Below are 22,804 nucleotides of genomic sequence, written 5' to 3'. Positions count from 1 at the left end.
AAATAGTAATAGGCTGATCGGTCCGGAAAGGTAATCTCTCTCTCTCTCTCTCTCTCTCTCTCTCTCTCTCTCTCTCTCTCTCTCTCTCTCTCTCTATCTATCTATCTCTCTCTCTCTCTCTGTCTCCCTCTCTCTCCCTCCTCTCTCTTCTTCTTTTTCTTTTATATCTATCTATCCATCTCTCTGTCTGTCTATATATATTTATATATCCACCAATCTATCACAGCCCTCTCTATCGATCTACCCCCCCCCCCCCCCCTCTCTCTCTCTCTCTCTCTCTCTCTCTCTCTCTCTCTCTCTCTCTCTCTCTTCCACCCCCCCCCCCCACACACACACACACTTCTCTCTCTTTTTCTTGACCACCTGCTTACAAAATTGATTAAGAACTGTAGTTGTGTGACGAGGAATACACCGTGGCTATCCACAGTCCATATTGATCTACAGTTTCACGCTTGTAAGCATTCTTTCTTCAAGGGCTCAGGATATAGAACCGATTCTTTTGTTTTCAACAATTGTAATTGTATATTCTCTATCTATCTATCTATCTATCTATCTATCTATCTATCTATCTATCTATCTATCTATCTATCTATCTATCTATCTATCTATCTATTTATCTATCTATCTATTTATCCATCTATCTATCTAACTTCTTCTTCTTCAAGTACCAAGTCTGTACCAGACATCGGTGATCATGGTACGCCATTCATCTCTCTGAACAGATAACCTCAGAAAACTAATATTACTCTTCTCTTTCATTGTCACCCAGCTGTTCAAACTATTCAAATATGTTTTTTTCTCTACCTTTACTCTTTTTACCTTCTATCTTTGCTGTGAGAGCAAGATGTTCAATACATTTAATGTCGATTAATTAACTATAGGAAATGAGATTAGCGTCCCTTGATTGGACGTCACCTTTCAGAGAGAACGTCAAAATGGTTTTGCGCATGCGTCTCTCTCGTCCTCGCTTTCGGTGAAGTGTCTCATGCCGCTTTCACCAGAAGCGAGGACGAGAGACACATGCGCACAACCAACATGACGTTCTCTCTCTAATAACTTTTCCGCCGGTGACGTCCAATCAAGGGACGCTACTCTTCCGCTAATCTCATTTCCTATAGATGTATTTTTAAAAAACATGAAATAAAATTGATCGACTTTAATTAAAGGAGCGGTAAATAAATAAAATTATTACTTTTCATCCCTACAATGCTGTTTCGTACTTAGTACAGTCTTCAGGGAGTGTAATGTCGCTGTTCCTCGACTAGGAATGGAACCTCAGACGAGATACTACCATTACACCACAGCGTGTGTAGTTTTGTAAATGGGTTTTGTACCTGACGTGGCTTTGTATCCAAATGATAACCTTAATAGTCTTGGTTAAAACCTAATATGCGCGCTTTGGGCTATCGTTACCAGCTGCGCCACCCAACCTACACCACAAACGGCTTAACTTTAATCAGGGATGATAAAGAATAACGTTACGACCACTTATAACTAATTGTAATAATAACAAGTGAGTCAAGACAATAGCAACACCAAATCCAAGAATAACAATTATTCTATACAAATTTAATTAAACTTTTACAGGAAAAGATAAGATGGAATAAGTGGAAGGTAGAATTAAGAATATGAATGATGTATAATTTACGATATCTATAAATCATGTATCTAATTAATCCCACAAAGAATGACTCTTTCAATCATATTATGTGTGACTGGATTTGTTTTTTGAAAATGGTATAAGCTAAAATCGCTTCTCTTTGATCCATCGGCGATTTGGTATTCAACGGTTGTTGCTGAAGTCTTTCAAATCAATGCTTGGTTGTTTGATCGGTACCCTTCTTGAGACGGAAATGACGTGATGTGCACTGTCAACGAGTTCAAGAGTTGGTTCTGGGTCCTCATGGACCTTCTTTTATAGCAAGGGCTGTTTATGTGTGCTAAAGACCTTTCAAAAAGATATTAGAGCCAATTCTAGTTTATCTTTCGCCACCGTTTAATCCTAAACAGGTATATTTTATAATTTAGATATTTAAATTATGATTAGGATGTGTGGCAGGGGATCGATGGTAGATTACAGGCATTAAATATTGAATATAAAAGAAAACAGTAGCGTGGCTCATAAACAAAATGTTAACTATGGTATAATATACTTAAAGCTATAGTTTTATACAAGTATTTCAACTTACGAACACCAGTAGAATCAAGCACACATGAAATAATAATAATAATAATAATAATAATAATAATAATAATAATAATAATAATAATGATGATGATAATAATAATAATAATAATAATAATAATAATAATAATAATAATAACAATAATAATAATAATAATAATAATAATAATAATAATAATAATAATAATAATAATAATAATAATAATAATAGCATTTGAATTTCACAGTAACATCTCATTCCGCTTAGAACAGGTTAAGCCAATTCATAAAATTACCGTCAGCCGTCATAATATAGTTAAAACTTTTTTTTTTTTTTATTAAGTTTGAAATTTGAGAACGGGTTCTTTTCTGGGAGTTTTAGCGTGTCCGACCGTTAATTCTGAGAGAGATTGAGTTTTGCCAAAATTAGCATGAGAATCAAATCAAGGGATAGCCAATCCGGAATTAAGGAAATCTCTAGACGACCAACCAGGGTCCAGTTATTTGGATTAAAAATGATGGGAAGGTGAGATTAGCAGTGGCGTGGGGCCATTGGATCGAATGGTGCCAGGCACCACACCAATTTTTTAAAAATCATTTACAGCATAATTTAATAAAAATAAAACAGAAATTTTAACTCCACTGTCTTTCGCCAACTCGCCAACAACATACTGCCTTTTTAGTCTCCGCTCTATTCAAGATTCCGAATCACGCACTGCGCCGACTCGTGTCCCCTCGTGGATCTTTACCTTGCAGCTGGTGAGGGGGCTTGAGGCACACGGGAGGGCAAAGGTGTAAATCCCGGTCGACCGTCACGAGACCATCCCGGGTATCGAGCCAACGAGCCACATGAGATGCTCGCCCCGGTGTGTGACTAAATTTGATCCAAACCCGGTGCCCGAATAGCAGCCCTATCCCGGGCGCCACACTATTGTCCTTATGTCGAGTCCCAAACAGTCCCGTCAATGGCGAAGCGGTCTGCCGCCTAGCCAAATAATACCGCGTTCGTGTCGCCCGGGTCGTCGGCACGTCCGAGAAAAAAGCAAACGTCCCATGCATCAATCGATCCGCGGCCTGCCGATTGGAAAATGCGACGGCGGGGATGGCGAACTGACGCGTATATTGTCCCTGAACGTCGAGAGCCAGAGTATGGCAAAAAATGAGCTTTTATCAAAGCTACTGGCCGTTCATTGCGTTGATATCCTCCTTTTACAGGAGACCCACCTTTATTCAGGCGCGCAATCTTCCCGATTCCAGATCCCAGGCTATACGGTGGTCCAACGCGAGGACACTTCGAGGCTCAAAGGAGGGGTTAGCGTTTACGCTAAAGACCCATCGAAGGTAAGGGTCATTGAGAGCGTAACGGACAGCAATGGGGTGAACCGAATTTCCGTGGAAGTAGGTGGACTGTGTTTGCATAATATTTACAAACCACCTAGAGCGACTTGGACTACACCACCGGTACCGGTGGTCAGCCATCCTTCCATCTGTCTGGGAGACTTTAATAGCCACCATCACGAATGGGGCTACCGAGACTGCAACGAGGCAGGAAGACAACTCCGCTCATGGATGGACTGTAATGATCTACACCTAGTGTACGATCCTACAGCCAAGGGTACCTTCCGGGGTACCCGCCATAAGAAGGAGTATACTCCAGACCTCACCCTCGTAACGAAAGGCGCGAACGGTGAACCGTTGCAGGTGAAGCGGACAGTCCTCGGGGACTTTCCGCATAGCCAGCACAGGCCGGTTCTTGTCACAGCTGGGGTGACAATACCGAGGGTGCAGTCTCTCCCACTTTGCAGATGGAATTTCAGGAAGGCTGACTGGGAGGAATTCAGTTCCTATATCGAGCAGGTCTGCCCTGCCATTCCTCCCAAGTCCAAGAATATAACCAGATTTAGTAGGCTACTGGTTAAGAGCGCTCAACGCTCTATTCCACGGGGCAAACGGAAATTCTACACCCCTTGCTGGACAGCAGAGTCGGAAGAGCTGTACCGAGAATACCAGCAGACCCAGTCCCAGGACACAGCCGATAGACTACTCCAGTCTCTGGCAGAGGGAAGGAAGCAACGGTGGCAGGAGACCGTGGAAAGCCTCGACTTTACACACTCCAGCCGCCACGCTTGGCGTTTGATAAAGAAATTGGACCCAGATCGGAATTTCGCGAAGGCTGCACCGGAATGCGAGGCAGACACAATTGCCAAGAATATTAAGAACCGTAGCAAGCGGGTCCCTAATCAGGCTTTTGAGCGCGGTGTCCGCAAGGCATACCGTACGATTTTGGACTCGCTACCTGCGGAGGAGTCGGACTGGACGGCCCCGTTCAGTCCCCGAGAAGTGGGTGCAGCCATTAGCGAAGTGAAGAACGGCAAAGCAGCTGGGATAGATGGTGTATATCCCGATATGGTGACGCATCTGGGCCCCAGGGCACGGGCCTGGCTAGCAGAGGCAATGTCTGACATCCTTGCAAACGGAAAGCTTCCACAAGTGTGGAAGCATGCGAAGATAGTTGCCATCCTGAAGCCAGGGAAGCCGGCGAAGGAGGCAGACAGTTACAGACCCATATCGCTGCTGAGCTGTCTTTACAAATTGCTGGAGCGTGTTCTATTAAACCGATGGGGGCCGGTCCTAGACGCTGCCCTGCCACCTGAGCAGGCAGGCTTCAGGGAAGGGAGGTGCACCACGGAGCAGGTCATTGCCCTTACAGAGCATATTGAGCACGGGTTCGAGAGAAAACAGCAAACAGGTGCTGTGTTTATAGACCTATCAGCGGCGTACGATACGGTCTGGTGCGATGGGTTAATGCTCAAACTTGCAAAAATCATAAGGTGCAAAAAGACCTTGAAGTTGTTCTCTTCGATCTTAGGGGAAAGGCAATTCCACGTCGCGCTGGGAGACGTCACGAGCAAAGTTAGGAAATTGAAGAATGGGGTCCCTCAGGGGTCGGTACTTGCGCCAATGTTGTTTAACGTTTACATTAGCGATATGCCAAACACTTCCTCCCTGAGGCTGGGATACGCAGACGACTGGGCACTCGTTACTCAGAGTAAAGTGTGGACCCGTCTCGAGAGCGTACTCAGCGAGGACGTCACCAGACTCAAATCCTACTTTGACAAGTGGTACCTGAAGATGAACACTTCAAAAACCGTGGCCACTGCATTTCACTTATGCAGTGGTTGGCACACCCGTAAACTGAATGTCCTAGTCGGGGACCAGCCACTCCCATATGAGCCGCGTCCAAAATACCTAGGGGTGACGCTGGACCGCAGCCTTACCTATCGGGTTCATCTCGAAGGGGTTGCCCGGAAGATAGAGAAGCGGAATAGTCTTCTGAGGAAGCTGGCGGGATCGACTTGGGGCGCTAGCCAAGCGCTCCTGAGAACATCCGCCCTGGCACTATGCTATTCCACCGCGGAGTATTGCGCTCCAGTGTGGGGTAGAAGCAGAAACGTTGAGAAGGTGGATGTAAAACTTCGCAAGTCGATGCAACAACCCCTAGAGAATGGGGCCCGGTGATGGCAGCGATCCAGCCCCCCGATGTCCGGAGGGAGACCATTACGGGAAACTGGCTGAGTAAGATCAAAGAGAGAGGGAATGGGGATACCCCTCTCATGCGCATAATGAACGGTGCCCCCGTTTCGAGCCGAAATAAGTCCCGGCAACCCTTGTACGCAGAATCCCTGACTACGGACAGAGCTGCACATACGAGATGGAAGTCGGTTTGGACGAATTCAATCCCTCGTGGGGGCGGGGACCTACACTCCTCTAAGCTTGGTGAGAAGTTGCCAGGCTTTGATACCAGTAAGAGGAGACACTGGGTAGCTGCGAATCGGCTTCGGTCGAGGAGCTGCCTAACGGCCGGTGCGTTACATCAGTGGGGTCTAACTTCCTGTCCTTTATGTCCACGCTGTGGGCAAGAACCCGAAACGGCAGAGCATCTAGTCGAAAGGTGTGTTGTGACGATGCTACCGGGCGGGTTCGCGACGGTGCACGAATGCGGACCGGACTTTGCTGATTGGGTCGATCGTCATAACATAATAGTGTGAACCATAAGAAGCTGCGCCGACTCGTGTGTTGGTGACATCACTGCGCGAATTAGTGACTAAATCAACACCGTGGTGCAAAGCAATCCAAGCCCCAGTTAAATGCTCTATCCTTTAGTATCGCTACAGCTGATTGAGCGAGAAACTGGGTCGAATTATACTATCTTCAAATAGCGGAAAACCCCTCGACTTGTGCCAGGATCTGAGAGCTCCACCGTTGGACTGGAGGGATGCGCCAATGTTGTACCATTTACGTCATAATTAGGGGAACTTCGGCCATCCAAAATATTACATTAACTGTTAAAAACACTGATCATTGTTAAGTTTATTTGTAAATAGCAAAGAAAAACAACATAAAACTTAAAAATATGACATATCAAAATCCCCCCCCACTCCCGCCTCTTTTTCACGATTATTGAATAAAGTAATTCTTTGCAAGGAAGCATTGTGGACGAATTTACCAACATTTTTCTTGCTTGTAGTGCCGAGTTGATGGTTACGTGTGTATGAGTGTTTATTTTTGTGTGTGTGTGTGTGTATGTGTGTGTTTGTGCGTGTGTATTTGTGTCAGTCAGAGAAAGAAAGCGAAGATTGTCAACAGTTATACTTTGGTGTGTTTTTTGATTTCTTAAGTAATTAAGTGGAGTGATTTTTTTCTTTGTGATGCTTTAAGATCTGAATCTACCTTTTATTTGTGCAATCATTAATCGTATTCCACTGATTTCCATTATTTGAGATATCTACTTTGAAGTTATGTTTTGTTAAACAATGAATTGCAATGAATCAAGTTGACTCTTTGCTTCACCGACCGTTTGGGAGATTGGCACTAGATGACAAAATTTAATTAGAAATAAAAAGACTAGTTCCTCACCAACCAACTGATTTTGAATTAACACAGGAGTGGAAATCTCGAAAACGCTCTTTTTCAGTGGCATGGTATGACAGACATGAATGGCTCACAGTTAGTTTAGAAAAAAACCGTTTCTTTTGTTTTTATTGTCTACTTTTTACAGATAGAACAAACACTGACAAATCATGGACATCTATAGGCTATAGTGACCTTAACCACTTCCATCGTATTTCTTGACCTCCTGAACGTTGTTTTAGCACCCTTAAAAGAGTGAAAAATTTCTTGCGAAATTCAGTGAAACAGGAGCGGTTAAATTCGTTAATGATTCTGTCAATTCACAAAGCCGAAATTAATAGATGCCATTCCAGATTTCAATAAACAAATTATAAAAAGATTTGAGATTTTCTTTACAAGTACTAAAAGTAAGTAATTTCTGTCAAAGGTTTCTTTTCTCTTTTGATTTACATTTATCACATATTGATTGCATTCTCTATCAAATCCAATCCTTTAAATGGTGGACAAAGAATAATTACAAAGACCTTTTCACACGGGACTTGTATCTCAGTGTTGTGGCTTGTTGTTTTCATGAATCATTTGTTTTTGTGAGTTTTGTCCACTCGTACTCCTAGAAACCATCGACCCTCCCCCCACCCTTCCAAAAAAGAGAGTTTTTAACAAGTGCTCTCTCCTCTTAATCGTGTTCACTGTTTTAGAATTTTTTTTCCTCTTCTAAACATGGCACCACCATATGCCGTCAATACGCCACGCCGCTGGAGATTAGTAGTCTTACTAATTACGATTTACCTGTCTCCGTAGAGACGCGACTCTGAGAGCATAGCACGCACCTGGACTCAAGTTGAAATAGAAGAACGGGATAAATGCTTAGCAGGAAGTATGCAGACAATTGAACAAATAGGTATGAAGTAGATTAGGCCCGAGGCGGATAGAAATGTGTAGGAAATAGCGTTCGGTTAACAATGGGCAAGTCTGGGATATCGGGACAATTTAATGATTTTAAATTAGACGGGAGAGCTCCTTAGCCTAAATTGTAGTTACTCGATATATAATAGTTGTGACGATTTTAATGCCTATATTTTTCACAAGACGCTAGCTGTGAACCACTGCTTGCGACGTGTAAATATATGCAGATCTGACATCCGAACCCACTTATGGGCTTACTTTAATATTGTTGTAATAGACAATATTTTGCGTAATTTTTAAAGATTTCCATTACAACAATGAGTCCATAATTAATTGGGTTATCAGACCTGCAAATAAGTACACATCGATCACTTGCATCACATGATACAAACATTGATCACGAGATTGCGAGGACGGAGACATTAGAGTAGCTTCATTTTTATTTTTGAAAATGGAGAAATTACGGAACTACTCTAATGTCGAAGATCACGTGACCTTAAAACTATGAACGTTTAATGGATGTTTTGCAGGACATTGAAAAACTCTAACGTTTTAAATAGCCATAGAACTTTTCGTAGACAACGGTTTTTGAAACACTTATATTATAGGCACGTGGTGCGCGTAATCTTTTATTTCAACAGAGAAAAAATAATTGGGTAACGGAATACAAACAAAACACGAATTTTTGTTGTCGTTGTTTTCGTTTTTTTCGATAATGTGGGTCGTGGTATTAATAGCAGCAACAGCAGCAGTAGTTAGTAGTATTAGTAGTAGTATTAGTATTAGTAGTAATAGTAGTAGTAGTAGTAGTAGTAGTAGTAGTAGTAGTAGTAGTAGTAGTAGTAGTAGTAGTAGTAGTAGTAGTAGTAGTAGTAGTAGTAGTAATAGTAGTAGTAGTAGTAGTAGTAGTAGTTGTCGTAGCAGCAGCAGAGTAGTAGTAGTAGTAGTAGTAGTAGTAGTAGTAGTAGTAGTAGTAGTTAGTAGTTAGTAAGTAGTAGTAGTAGTAGTAGTAGTAGTAGTAGTAGTAGTAGTAGTAGTAGTAGTAGTAGTAGTAGTTGTCGTAGCAGCAGCAGAGTAGTAGTAATAGTAGTAGTTGTTGATAAAGAAGAGAATGAAGCAGGATCATCAGCGTCAGGAGCAGAGATCTTCAGTGGGACAATGTTTGAAGGCTGTGTTATGTCAATAATGTATCCACGGTATGATGGTGTGGGGATTTGTGAGTAATCCGCTTCAGTGATTTTTTTGTGATAACATCTCGTCAATTGAAATTGAACACCCCTCCTTCCCATCTTATCAATGTTATTAGATAACTGATTTTGTCGCGCGTTCCGTTGACAAAAATAAGTAGGCTTTGGATCCTTGCCTATTTTCATCTTTCTTCTTGCTCTTTAACTTAATCTAACCTCCCCCCCCCCCCCCCCCCCCCCCCCCCCCCCCGGTGTTTATTTGTTCATTTTTGCTGCCGTTACTCGTATATCAATCTGTAAAAATTAGTCTTATACGTTTTCGAATTGGCAATAATTCTGTGCTCATTGACAAAAATTTAACATTGGCTATACGGAATAATGCTAATCCCCAATCCTAATTTTAAAAAATAAAAATAAAATAAAAATAATATATAGATAAGGTATTTTTCGACACGCCAGTTTCAATTGTTGTCTCTTTTCTGTCAAAGAATTAGTATCATTACTGACTTTATTCCATTCTTATTTTTTGTTATTTATTTGACCGAAGAGAATATTTGATTTAAAAGTATTTTATTTATTTACTAATTTGTTTTCTTTCTTTTAACGTTTATTGGACACGTTAGATTAGATTGAACTATTGGCTCTCCTCTGTCCAAAAAGTAGATTGGTGTACTTTTGCCGCGAACTGAGGTCTTAATGTCATATCGATAGTGTGATTTTTTATTCTGATCTTTTTTACTTTATCCTTTAACGACCTATTTTAAGGTAAACGCAATTTGATAGCTGGATTTAGTTTATAAGATTCCCTCATAATTGAAAAATATCGACAAAAGAAATAATTACAAGATGAAAATTAACTTTAAAAATACCGCCCAAACAATTATACAAGGTCATCAAATTTATCGATATTCTTGTCTCTAGTTAAACACCCTGTGTTGTTACGATGTTTTGTAAATGGGCAATAACTGATATTTACAACTTTAATTATCACTCCAAAAAAATCCGATGCAATATCAATCGATAATCAGTAGTGACTCCATCCACTGTTGCCTATTTAAACTAGATTTTCGAACGATCAAAACATGTAATTCGTGACATACCTTCGAACCGGTCATAGGAAATATAGCTGGCTGTTTATTAACAAATAACAACAAAATGAATTAGATTGACGTCACACTGCTCTTTTTTAAAATTACTTTTAGACAGCTAATTGGGTGATTAGATCTAATTAGATTCTTTACTCGGATTATAAACGTTTAAGGTTACACACATTTTTCTGTGTTTTCTGGCGAGTAAAAATGATGATTACTTGACTTAAACGCATATATGCACGTTGCCTTGGATCCTCCAGAATTTTCATATCCATTTTTTTCTTCAGATTTTTCTCCATCAACTGCCATCTCAGGATCATGTCCATGTTTGGATTGTTTTAAAAATGTCTGATATGTACCTTTTTAATTAGGTAAACGTATATAAGGGACTTTGTGGAAGGCTTTAGCACTTTTCCCCACATCTATCCTGTTCTGAAGAGCGATCATAGATGACTGACAGTAGTTGAGTTTCAAACTCTCTCTTTTTTTGTTTGTTCGGGATCAGTGTTGGGTTCGGTCAGTATATTGTTGGCTCCTGTGTGTGGTATTAATCGTATTATGTGTCCAAAAAGTTTGCAGCAGATTATATTAGGGAAGCAGGATAGCACTTTCTTCCTGAACTTGCTCTGGTCTTAACTTAACTGCATCAATGGCATCTTTTGACATTGGTGAAGTATCTACCATATGGACACGCATCGTTGCTTGCCCTTTTTTTTAAGAAAATAAGAAAGTGCCAACTCGACTCAGGTGTGAATATGTATCTGGCTATAGGCAGTGACGGATATTGTAAGAGTGGTAGTACAAAAAGGACTCCTGACATGAGTCTGGAACTGTATGAAATGGAAATATGGTTCCATGTGGCCTGCTGAGCGAGAATAAAAGAACGGGAGGCGCATTTTCATTTAGCATGAATCCGTGAACTTGCTCGTTGTAAATATTCATTCATTTATATATTATATATATATATATATATATATATATATATATATATATATATATATATATATATATACTTTATACAGGACAACTTAGCCATAAACATTTTTCAAGGCTGTTTGATTAATACGAGTGAGCGAAAAATGCAATCACACTAACTCATGTGCACAAGCTTAGATGACAGTTCCAAATGTTTCCGTCCTTGTAGTCTACTTTGTCACAAATCAAAGGGCTGAAATAAGCAAGAAACGCATTCACAATATTATGGCAAGGCAAACATTCAAATATGATGCATGCATTCGTGTAAATGTTTGGTTATAAAGCTTACTATTTGAAAGTACTGATCCTGCCTTCAACAGTAGCGCGTCATAAATAAAATATGTGGCTTGCCAAACTCTTTGACCCCCCCCCCAACAACAACAAAAACGCCTGTAACCATCGTCTTTATATTGAATCATGGAAGAATCGATGTGAAGTTCATGTTGTTTTCATAAGTACTCATCATACGATAGCACAGTAAAGTTGGTGCCCCAAACGTAAACAAAGGTCGAGAAGCACATGGCAAACCACATGTTCCTGTCTTGACAGCTCACGTTCCAATGTAAATAATAGAAAGAAAATAACCTTTAAAATGTGGCTGTTAGGTGGCAAAAGAAACACATATTCATAAATACTCGATCATGCATCAAATAATGTCTAGATATGGATATTTTATGGAACAAAAGGTAAAATTTATCAAAAGTTACGTCTATCTATTTTTAGACCAGAGCAAATTATTGCGCTGGTATGATCAAAACGAGAATTATTCGGAGCCTGATTTTCATAATAATTTAGTCTTATATTATTATTTCTGCAACTGTTAGATTTTATGTAAACATATTTTCAATACTGAAAGTGTATTGCCTACAACTCAAACTACAAAATTGGGAGACCTATATAGTGCGTAAATTATTCCGGTCCCTAACGGAAATCACTCGCAACTTGTTATTGTTTACGTTTGGGGCACCTAACTTTACTGCTCTATAGCATTATAAGTATTTAGTACTATAACCGATAAAGGCCACCGATAAAAGCCCAGACACGTTTATTACTCATCCTTTGCATGCATCTTCGTGCTGACTGTCTGCTGTTCACTCACGAAGACATGCCAACCTGTTGATTTAACAACTGAATTCACAAATTAGACTAATGAGATTTCCCATTATTTACCTTTCCGGTTATAAAACGCATACTGTGTAATTTTCATACTTTGTACCTAGTTAAAGTTCACCCAACCTAACACAATGGATGACTGGGACGACTCGCCCTCAGCAACTTCGACTTCGGTAAGTATCTACTAATCTAGGTGTCAGTGTGTCAGTACTCAGTTCAGCCCTCGGACTGAGACTGAGACGTACAAAAATAAATGTTTTTTTTTTTTAATAAGCTCGTTGCTATCAAAGAGTCAGAGAGCATAAAATAATAATAATAATATTGGACTGACACTGACACCTTAGAGACTTAGACTTAGACGACTTAGAAAATCTCACTATTGAGGCGTACTGAGAGGTGGGCCTTTGGCCTACCAACCTCCGCTGCACGTCCAACTCGCCTTGAGCATGCATTCACGTAAAATATAAAGATTTTTCTTAAAAACCTACCTCTGTTTCAAAAACTAGCATCTATCTTTCAACTTTCTAAGAAACATTTTGATTTTTCAGAACTTTAGTTCGTTAAAAAATACCGGCCAATCTGACCCGTTGAGTCGAATGAAAACGAAATTTTGTTGTTTACACGGTTCAAAGGAAATGCCGTAAATAAGCTTTCATGGACTTCCTGTGTTGTTTTTACAGTGTCACGTGACCGTTTTGAGAAATTTGTCGTCTGCTACAAATAATTAGACCGGTAGGGGGTAGATATTTTCGTTGGAGCAGAGAAAAAGTATTATTTCTTGGACTTGTAGAGAGGCCTAGGGTCCACCAGCAGTCAAATTGATTGAATAAAAGAAAAAAAGGCCTTTTTTATCCGCCGCCACCACCACCATGGGAGTGGAGAGGGAGGGGGGGTTGCATGATGAAGACGACGAAAGGGAGACGTGTCGCTTGGTGACGTAGAGCATGTCAACGATGCTGGCAGATGTTCTTAACCCCTTAACAGCGAAGCAAATTTTTTGCTTTCAGATAATAGTTTGCTTTTATCTTTATTATTGTTAACGGAGAATACAGCTTTTCCACCAAGAGAGCAGTCAGACTATCGCAACTCGGACTTCAATTGTCTATAATCGTTTTGCCGTTACTTGTCTTTTGATGAAAGAGGATTTGGTGTTAGGTCAAAGATCGAATTTGGCCGCTAAAGGTTGCATTGCTACTGGGTTTGCTCTTCCACCCCCTCCTCCCTCCTCCTTTTTTTCTTCTTTTTTTTTTCAACTTAGTATTGTTGATTGCTATTTCCTTTTTTTATGATTAGCAAGTGCCGTAGGAGTCTCACAGGATGCAGGAGTACTGCAATTAACCCTTTGCCAGTGACATTGATTTTTTTGTTTTCAAATAATAGTCGTCATTTATATTATTTTTTAACGCAGAAAAAAAAGTTTCCACCATAAGAGCAGTAAGAATATTGATAAAAAGCGCTTTGAGCACGTTGGGTGGATATTGCCCTATATAAAAGCTCAAGTTTTTAAATTGTAATTTGTTTTTTGTCTTTTGATGAAAACGGTAAGATTTTATTTTTGGTCCAAGTAAGATTGATATTCGCCTTTAAAAGGTTAAGTTGTTTTGTTTTTTCAGGTTTTTTTTGTTTTGTTTTTCAAATGCGGATACGCTGCTTCTTTTTTTTTCCTCAACTGGCAAGCTATCGCTGTACTTACCCGCATGGCTTGCACACACAAAAGGATACATCTAGGTCACAAAACCTTACATCCAGGTCACAAAATCAGACAACTAGGTCACACCTCAAGACATCTCTGTTTCGTTTGTTCCAAGATAGCAAAACAAACCAGACGTCTTGGAGTTCGAAAGAGCTTTCCATAAAATATTTGGTATTTGCAAGACCCCCAGAAACCAATTCCCTATACAGCTCTTGTGCACGGTTACTTATGACCTTGATTTCTTTCGTACCCACCCCCAAAATCCCACTTATTGTGTGTTATAGGCAGAACATAATAAATAGCTGGGCTGCCACGTGCGTGACTAAATTGGCCAAAGAGAGAATCTATACTTTGGCATTAGACACCCATTACCTGATGTCTTGGTTTTTAATCCTAGCCGAGTGAGGGAGAAAAAACAAAAAAATCATACATTTATCTGCAAACAGCAGAATGTTTTCATTTTACAATGAGGTGGGAAGGGGAAGGGATAACACTAAGAGAGAGAGAGAGAGAGAGATGGGCGGGGGGATAGTGTGGGGGAATGGGAAAAGATGAAAGAAACAATGGGTTGCCTGATGACGTAGATCCAAGGATTGTTACAGCGGTGTTCACGGTGCGTACTTCGTGAAATTTTAACCTTTTACAGTGACACTGATTTTTTTCTCCAGATTGCTTATGCAGAATAAATCGTTTCCACCAAGAGAGGAGTAGTAAGAATATATTTCGACTCGGCTTCAATTAAACTATAAATCGCAAAGCTTGTCTTTGATAACATTAAGACTAAGATCTGTAGTTTGGGGAGTGTAAGATGGAATCTCGCCATTAATGGTTAAAATTGTTCTGATTAAAAAAAAATAACACACACACACGAGCGCGCGCGGTCACGATAGTGAGGACCATCTATTGCTTGTGTTGTAGCGGTAAACCAGTTTACGTGTACGTAGATCCTGAGGCTAGATGCCCCATTACCCGTGTAAGTAGGCACTCCCAAAAAAAAAAAAGAGACACATTCACACACACACACACACAGTCTCGCATCCACTACGAACTAATTTTGCGCACCAATTTTTACTGCACTTATGCACCAAATTCCAGGTGTGTATGGGCTTCTTGACCAAATTGCACACCTATCTAGGGATACTTTTCTCTGTATCTTTTTCTCAATAAACTTTTAAAAAAACCTTTGATTTTGTTTTTTTGCGACGGCACAATTGAAACAGACGTAAGCCTCCACGATTTCGCGAGGAATGAATCATGAAAAAATTAACGATTTCAAACACAACTTTTGAAATTCATCAAGGATTGTCTAGTACCGAATGTTTTTTGATAGAACACTAATGCATCTTCAAATCTAAACTGCTTTTGACGGTAAGCGTTAAGTTTTAAAAAAAATTTTCTGCCCAAACGAATGATTGGTAAGGATTAAGAAGCTAAGTATTGGTAACCCCGGCTCGCCTCTCTAGTAATAGTATAGTAATGCTCTCTTTTTTTGATTTTGTGTTTATGTATGAGTATGTGAATGTGTGCCATGTTGTGTATGATACTATTGTTGAATTTGTATATTTTTCATTCATTTACTGCAATTTTTCTTTAATAATCCCCTTTTTTCATCATCTTGGAAAGTTTTTGTTTAGGGATTATTTTCAAATAAATATTTCTCCAGAAGGCCACATGGAAACAATCTTCCTACCCTTGTCGCGCAAGGGGCGTCCTTTTTGTACCCTTCTTACAATTACAATGGCCATTAGCTGCCTATAGATAGATACACTTGTCAGTGCCTGAGTTCACTGGTGGTATGTGTAAAATGCCTAAATCAATGCTGTTGTACTACAACTTGTAGGAGATTGCTCTAACAAAGAAAACATCTGTTGAAGTCTTGATTTCCCCTCTTGTCAAAATGCCCAGAGAGCTTCGGCAAGTTGCGATATATGCGCTATATTATTATTGGTTCACGAGGTTGAAGCAAAAAGCACAGACAAGAAGTCGAGAATAATGAACGATGTAATGTATAAGTATATAAGCAAACCTATTTAGAAATCGGTTTCACAAATAAAATAATAGTAAGTAATACCATAAAAATCTATCAAATTACAAAGTTTATGATGGTACCAGTACCAGGGACTTTGTAAAAAGCAGTGTTAATGGCTTTCTCAAATGACATTTTTATTATTAAAAGATTATAATAAAGATAATTAACTTAACGAGCAGAATGTAGTATACACGGAACATGCATACATATTCTTATCTATCTATCTCTCTCTCTATCTATCTCTATCTATCTATCTATCTATCTGTCTACAGTACAGAACGAATATATTGCTGTATAGCATTAGTAAATAAAGATCACATGTATCGAGATAAATTTTACCATAAGACGGTTATATTGACGTTCCAAACCATTGAAATAAAGTGAACTGTAATAAATTGCAAATTACGGGAACATCCCTATATTAACAGTTTTTCTGTGCATCATTTTTTTCCTTCTATAGACCAGTCTCATCTCACAGTGTTTGTGTGTAGATCAAGATGAAATCTGGGTACCTTTTTATGTTGGTTAACAAAACTTAGGCCACCAGAGGACTAGATGTTTTTGTTAGATCTTTAAAATATTAATAGAGGTGTTTCTTGAATGTTATTCTTTGGGAGTGGCATTTCCTTATATCCTACTGTTTATGTATTGACACGCTTTCAATCCATAAAATGAATTCATTCCCTTACCCACCCACTGGCCTTTGGAGTTAAGTCAAAAACATTGCAAATGTTGAGAAATTATTGGTTGTTTTGAAAAAAAGCTCACACAACTACCAGGTTAGTTAAATAAAAAATAGCACCTTCATTACAGAGCTTGAGGTCTAGAATTGGTTTGTAGTAAATTTTGTATTCATTAACTTCCTTTTAGTCATATTTTAAAACTTTAAAAGGGTAAACATTTTGTGTTGTCTTCAAGACTACGGCTAAGCAGTGCATGAGGGAAAGGGCCTTAGGACTTCTTCAAAATGGAATGGGTGTATGACAGGCTGCCAAGCAGATAGCTCTCATTCAGAGATTTCGAGATTATTTTGCAGTGACATGAAGCGGTTGGGTAGATAAAGAATCACTTACCAAGTGACGACAGATTAGTTGTTTGTTCTGCTTTAAATCGCAGAACAGTGTCAACGTCCGTGCACAGACAATCCGTAGGTGTCTAAAAGACCAATGCTGCCTGGAACTCACTGTGCTGCCCAACTGGACTGGTGTAGGTGTCAATTGAACTGGACAAGACAGAAATGGGCCCTTATGTTGATACAGATATGAATCCAGGTTCACCTTGTCATTTTGTGAAACGTTCTCATGATCGTTATAGCTGGTTGAGAACATCCGTTTTGTTTGAGGATCCATTTTGGTATGGAGTTGTGTCGAAGTGAACTTCAGATCCCCATGATACCTGCGTATATGGCTGTTCGTTGTCTCTGTCTGGAAAGAAAATGGTATTATGGCCTGGCAGGCTTAGTGACATTTTTAGTGTTGCTGTTGGCTTGGGATCCCTTGTAAAGCGCTCTGAGCATGTCTAGTGGTGTGCAATATAAATGCTGTGTTATTATTTTTATAAATTTTGAGTCGGGGAGAGGTAGAAGAACGAAAGGTTTCGTTTTTTTCCAAGTTCTCGATCACCATACGTTTTATAATGGGTTTCATACAAAATTTAAAAAATGTCTGATAAATCAGTAAAAGAAGAATTAGTTTTCCAATCTTCGTGATTTCCATTGTAGCTACTGGCATGATGGGTAGTACCCATGCCAGTTTTTTTTTTCTCCACACACAGTTGTGACTGTTGAGACAACACGGTCGAGGTAGACTTGACACATGAGATTTGGGATTGACAGACGGCCTTGACTACGTGGTGACTTGATACCAACACACAAAACTGAGTGTAACCTTGAATTATAGTCTACAAATAAAAAATTAAAAAGAAGGGGGGGGGGGGGGGCTTTGCGGGAAGACACTGAGGACTGTACGCTTAACCTGCAACGGGAGTGCTGTCGATTTGTTTTATAAATAATAACAATAATGCTGGATGTGATGACGCATGGATTGTGTCACACCGACCTATACGAGCCCTGTCAGCGGGACATATTGTAAGGTCTATGGGGGTGACAATTTCGCAATCATATTTACTTTGGCTTGAGAATAAAATCTAGAGAAATGAATGTTTGATTTCCCTGGGTGTGGCTGACACCAATGCCCCACACAGTAAAAGAGGCAAACAAACATTTACAGTCATCCCTGGAGTGAACAGCCAGATTATAATATTGCCACTATAATGAATGATGAACCAAAAAAGTGTCTATGAAATAGTGCCAGACAACTCAGAGTGAAAAATACAAGTTAAAAAGGCATCCCAAAAATGCAGCCTGCCTCAACTGTTTTTTTGTTTTTGTTTTTTTAATTGTGATTTTCTGGCACTGTTTCATACACACATTTTCAGATCTTTATCTTACACTGGTACCTGCATCCTAGTTTGTCATTACAAGACAGGCATTGATTTAGCGACCAATTGCTATCTTAGAGTAAAATAACAATGAACAATGGCGTTAAATAAGGATTGGTACCAACATTGTTATAGTATAATTTTATTTGCTTTTTTTAATTGTTGCCTGTGCACCATCAGCATGCAGATTTTCTTATTTGTAGGATTTGCAGGAAAAAAACCTTCAGTTTGTGTACTTTCTTTTTTATAATTTATAGGACGATGAAAAGACTCAGTGTAAAAGAATATGTTCATGTGTCGGCTTAACTGAAAATTTTTAAAAAGCTAATTATATCAATTGATTGATGATACCTGCCATTTCATAATTATTATTTTTTTTTTTTCCTCAGACAAACCAAGACTCTTCCTCTGGCTTTGGGTAAGTATAATATTTCTAATCAAATCGGGAGTAATTGTGACAATTGTCATTCTCCAACTTAAGGGTTGTCTGCCATTTAGTTGTATAAAAAAGAGAATACTTCAAAGTCATGGAGATGGAATTTATCCTGGCTTTAGTAGTGTTTAAGGGTCAGTAGCTATTCCGTTTGGATAGGGTGCTAGTCTGATCAAGTACTCTCTTTGACATCTTACTGACTGGAAAGGTCAGAAATAGATATAGACTGCATTCGGAATCAATATCAGTTCATTTAATTGGGGCTACCACTGAGCTAAATTGGTCTCCATTTTAATAATGGTGAGAAAAACTGAAATTATAATTTCCACTTTCCTATTAGAAATAAACATTATTTTATCACTCATAATTAATTATATATATGGCTGTGGATTTATTAGGTCCTCTCTAGATTTTTATTATTATAACATTAGACTTGCCACTAAACAAATTTTTTTTCTCTCCAAATTTGATTTTTGTTTGATATTTTCGATTTTTCTATGTATGTATAGTGTGTTATGCAGATCTGCAGTTTGAAATATTTCATTCATAAGGTTGAATATGCGAGGCTTACCAAATACCATAGTTTCTATGAGAATTTTCATTTGTTTTTTAACATTTCTATTTTTTTAATATCAGTAAAAGTTCACTGACTCATATTCTTGGAAGTAAAGTCAGAGGCCTTGGCAGAGGTTTTGGTGGAGGAAGTTCTGATGGCCAAGTAAATGGATTTGGGGGAAACAGAGACAGTGACAGTGGTCGTGGAAGTGGATTTGGTGGGCGTAAAAGAGAGGATAATGATTCATCCCGCACCAATGGTTTTGGTGGTGGGAGAAGGAATTTTGGTGGTGATGATGACAATAAAGAAAACAGAAGTAATGGATTTGGTTCTCGAAGTTTTGGCTCTAAAAGTTCAGGATTTGGGCAATCAGATGACAATGAGTCTTCAGGTTTTGCATCTGGAAGAGGATTTGGAGGAAGGGGAGGAGGTGAGTTTTTTGTTTCATTTATATGTGTAAAAGAGTTATACTTCATTAATAAATTTGATGGTCAAATGTGTTTCCTTAAAGTGAGTGAATTTAGAATTGAAATGTTGGTCTTGCTGGGATGTTTGATCATGTCGTGTTGCAGAATTATTTTGATGTAACATAAAAATGTTTCCAATGCTTGATTGTGATAATTTTAAAAAACATACTTCATGTGTGCAGTTTAGAGACAGGGAGATAAATTGTTTATTGGGATTTACTTCCCCACATGACCCAGCTCCAAACTCCTAACCATGTATCTTTCACTGGGTGGGTTATGTTACTCGTATTGTATATCTACTATATATATCCTTTATATTATTTTATACATAGCAGTTTTTCCTTGTGCTAATACTTATGGCTGGATGGGGATCCTGACCTCCCATAGTGGGCAGGGAGGTACTTGCTATGTCTTCTATCCCCTCTTATCTGTTTTCTGTCTTTGTCTTGGAGTGAGATTGCTTGGTTTTGTCCTGACCTTGGTCGGAGTCCTTGGCTGAGAGGGAAACAATCGAATGTATAGTTATTGCTTTGGGAGATGATATTTTTTTTCTTGTAAATCATCTCTCTGTTATGTACTGTATTATGTTTTATTTACATGTTATATTTGATTTGTTAACATTTGAGTGTATTCCTCTTAGTGGGGACCTGTGCTTGTGTCTGGATGGTGTGCTCTTGGAATCTACATCTGTTACCTATTTGAACAAATTCCCCTTTGTCTTACCTTTTCTTGGGTGCTTTAATTGAATTCTAGTAACTTTTTACTATCCCATTTCTTCTTTTTTACTGGCGCTTATATGACCTTAATGTGTTGTAAAACCCTCAAAAAGAAAACAAACAAACATACTTATATGGCCTGAGAGTGTCCCAAATACCATTTAAGGCTTAATAATAATAAACAACAAAACCTAATCATAAATGAAGATGAGCATGTGACCAATCAAGTGAGAACACACTGTCATAGACTAAGATCTCAAAAAGTGCTAGAATTTAATCAATTTTAGATGTTTTTAAAACAAGTTCTATTTGCCTCATTTCCCCCCAATTTAATTTACTTTTGTTCTGTGGGCTCCTTTTTTCATTTTACCACAGGTGGTGGTGGTGGTGGTAGAGAGACCAGGGAGGGAGATTGGACTTGTCCTGATGAGTAAGTTATCAAACTGATAGATCATAACTATTATTCTACTAAAATATTTGATTGTGCGTTTTGTTTGATTTTGTATAATTAATTCATTTATACATTTAAACCCTTTGACCAAATGTAAATTTGCTTTTTAGAAATGACATTTTATCTTTGCTAAAAGATATTAGGAATGATATTTAGGTTGTTTAAAATACACGATTTGTGTGCAGTTCTATTGTATGTCACAATGAGATATGTTTTGAGGCATTCAGAACTGAGAAAAGTGTTGCTCTTTTTAATTTAGTGCATCCAATGCTTTGACCATTCTACAACAATTGATAAAGTACTATTAAAAAAATTGAATCTGGTTCAAAGAGAAAGGTGAATTATTGCAGTCTATTGTGACATGCACAGGGATCCAGCTTCTGGTATAGTCATAGCAGCCAACCAGAGAAAACATTAAAGAAAACAAATGGACTGTTAATATGTATGGAAATTGCAGTTGCCTCCCCCAGGCTTATGCTTTTTTGACTAGCAAATGAATATAATGAACAGGAAAAAGCTCTATTCAGTAGTCCAAACATGTCTGTTTTGGTCATGACAGTATTAAGCCTTTCCTTACCAACCATTTTCAGAATTTTCCCCAAAATTTCACACCCATCCAACACAAAAATAGTTTCATCTTACTCAAACAGAAAGGCAACAAATACATTGTATGCATAATATTGATCAGCAAAATGAACACAGTGTCAGGTTTTTATAGCTATATTAAAACACTTTTCTTTAAATTGTGTGATTTACAAAAGAAATCTGAATGATAAAAGTGCTGGTTGGATCATAACGAATGTGACGATTTTCCTATGGTTGATAAGGAGAGAGTTAAGTGTTACGTGTCCCGTTTTAGCTCTTTCAAAAGGTGGCCGCTATGTATAGGCATATTTTATATTTTCATTGTATTTTTATTTTATTTTATTTTTTTGTTGAGATCTTAATATGATTCATTGGGTCTCCTTCTTTAGGGTGTATGTTGATTTATTAAGTACATGGGAGTCATGGTTTCAACTTCAATATTATTTATTATTTCAGGGATTGTGGCAATAGCAATTTTGCCTCCAGATCAAGGTGCCGTAAATGTGATACTCCTAAGCCAGATGATGGGTAATTTGTGATTTTCATATTAATCTTTTTCTGTGAGAAGGTTAAGGAGTAAGAGTCATTTTTAAGAGTAAAATGTTGACGTTTGCTTTTGTAACTAAAATCAAATACTTAATTACATTTTTATTGGGTGTTATTTGATTGCATTAAGACCAGCCCATAAATAAGTAAATGTCAAATTTTTAATGCAATTTATTGATAAAATTTGGGTTGTCATAAAACTGCATTTTACTTTCAATACTCCATATTTCTATTTTATTTTATTACATGGATAATTTTGGACATATATCATTAACTCGTGTGCGATTGAAAATATCTTGCAAGGTTTGAAAATTATATTACCCTGACACATATCCATGATTTCCCATGGTGGGCAGGTCACACCGTGTCTTCTATCCCCATATTTCTGTTTTCCAAGTTGCTTTCTGTCTTTGTGTTATAGCTTTGTGAGATGATTTTTTTTTTCCTTGTAAATCGTCTCTTATGTATTCTGTACTTGCGGCTATAGAGAGGACGTCAGCCACTCTCTTCGCAAGTCAGTAGTCAGTGGTTATCAGCTAATC

The 22,804-nt window shown here is 38.6% G+C and overlaps 1 protein-coding gene across 2 annotated transcripts in view; it reads left to right on the top strand.

Annotated features, from left to right (window-relative positions):
• Nucleotides 1–12,270: 12,270 nt before the first annotated feature.
• LOC144962876 (uncharacterized) overlaps nucleotides 12,271–22,804 on the top strand; it is a 36,435-nt gene continuing 25,901 nt past the window's right edge. Inside the window, exons 1-5 of one of the 2 annotated variants that reach the window (XM_078896237.1) lie at nucleotides 12,271–12,520; nucleotides 18,898–18,926; nucleotides 19,578–19,927; nucleotides 21,056–21,110; nucleotides 22,173–22,244. In XM_078896237.1, the coding sequence (XP_078752363.1) occupies nucleotides 12,479–12,520; nucleotides 18,898–18,926; nucleotides 19,578–19,927; nucleotides 21,056–21,110; nucleotides 22,173–22,244 (548 nt within the window). In that variant the 5' untranslated portion in view covers nucleotides 12,271–12,478. The remainder of the gene's footprint in view (nucleotides 12,521–18,897; nucleotides 18,927–19,577; nucleotides 19,928–21,055; nucleotides 21,111–22,172; nucleotides 22,245–22,804) is intronic. The other variant, XM_078896239.1, reaches the window with a different exon arrangement.

The sequence above is a fragment of the Berghia stephanieae genome, chromosome 1 (genome assembly GCF_034508935.2).
Source record: "Berghia stephanieae isolate SIO BIC M18660-M18661 chromosome 1, UCSD_Bste_1.3, whole genome shotgun sequence".
In the NCBI taxonomy this organism is placed as follows: Eukaryota; Metazoa; Mollusca; class Gastropoda; order Nudibranchia; family Aeolidiidae; genus Berghia; species Berghia stephanieae.
Note: the sequence above shows the minus strand (reverse complement) of the source record. Positions and strands in the feature narration are given on the sequence as shown.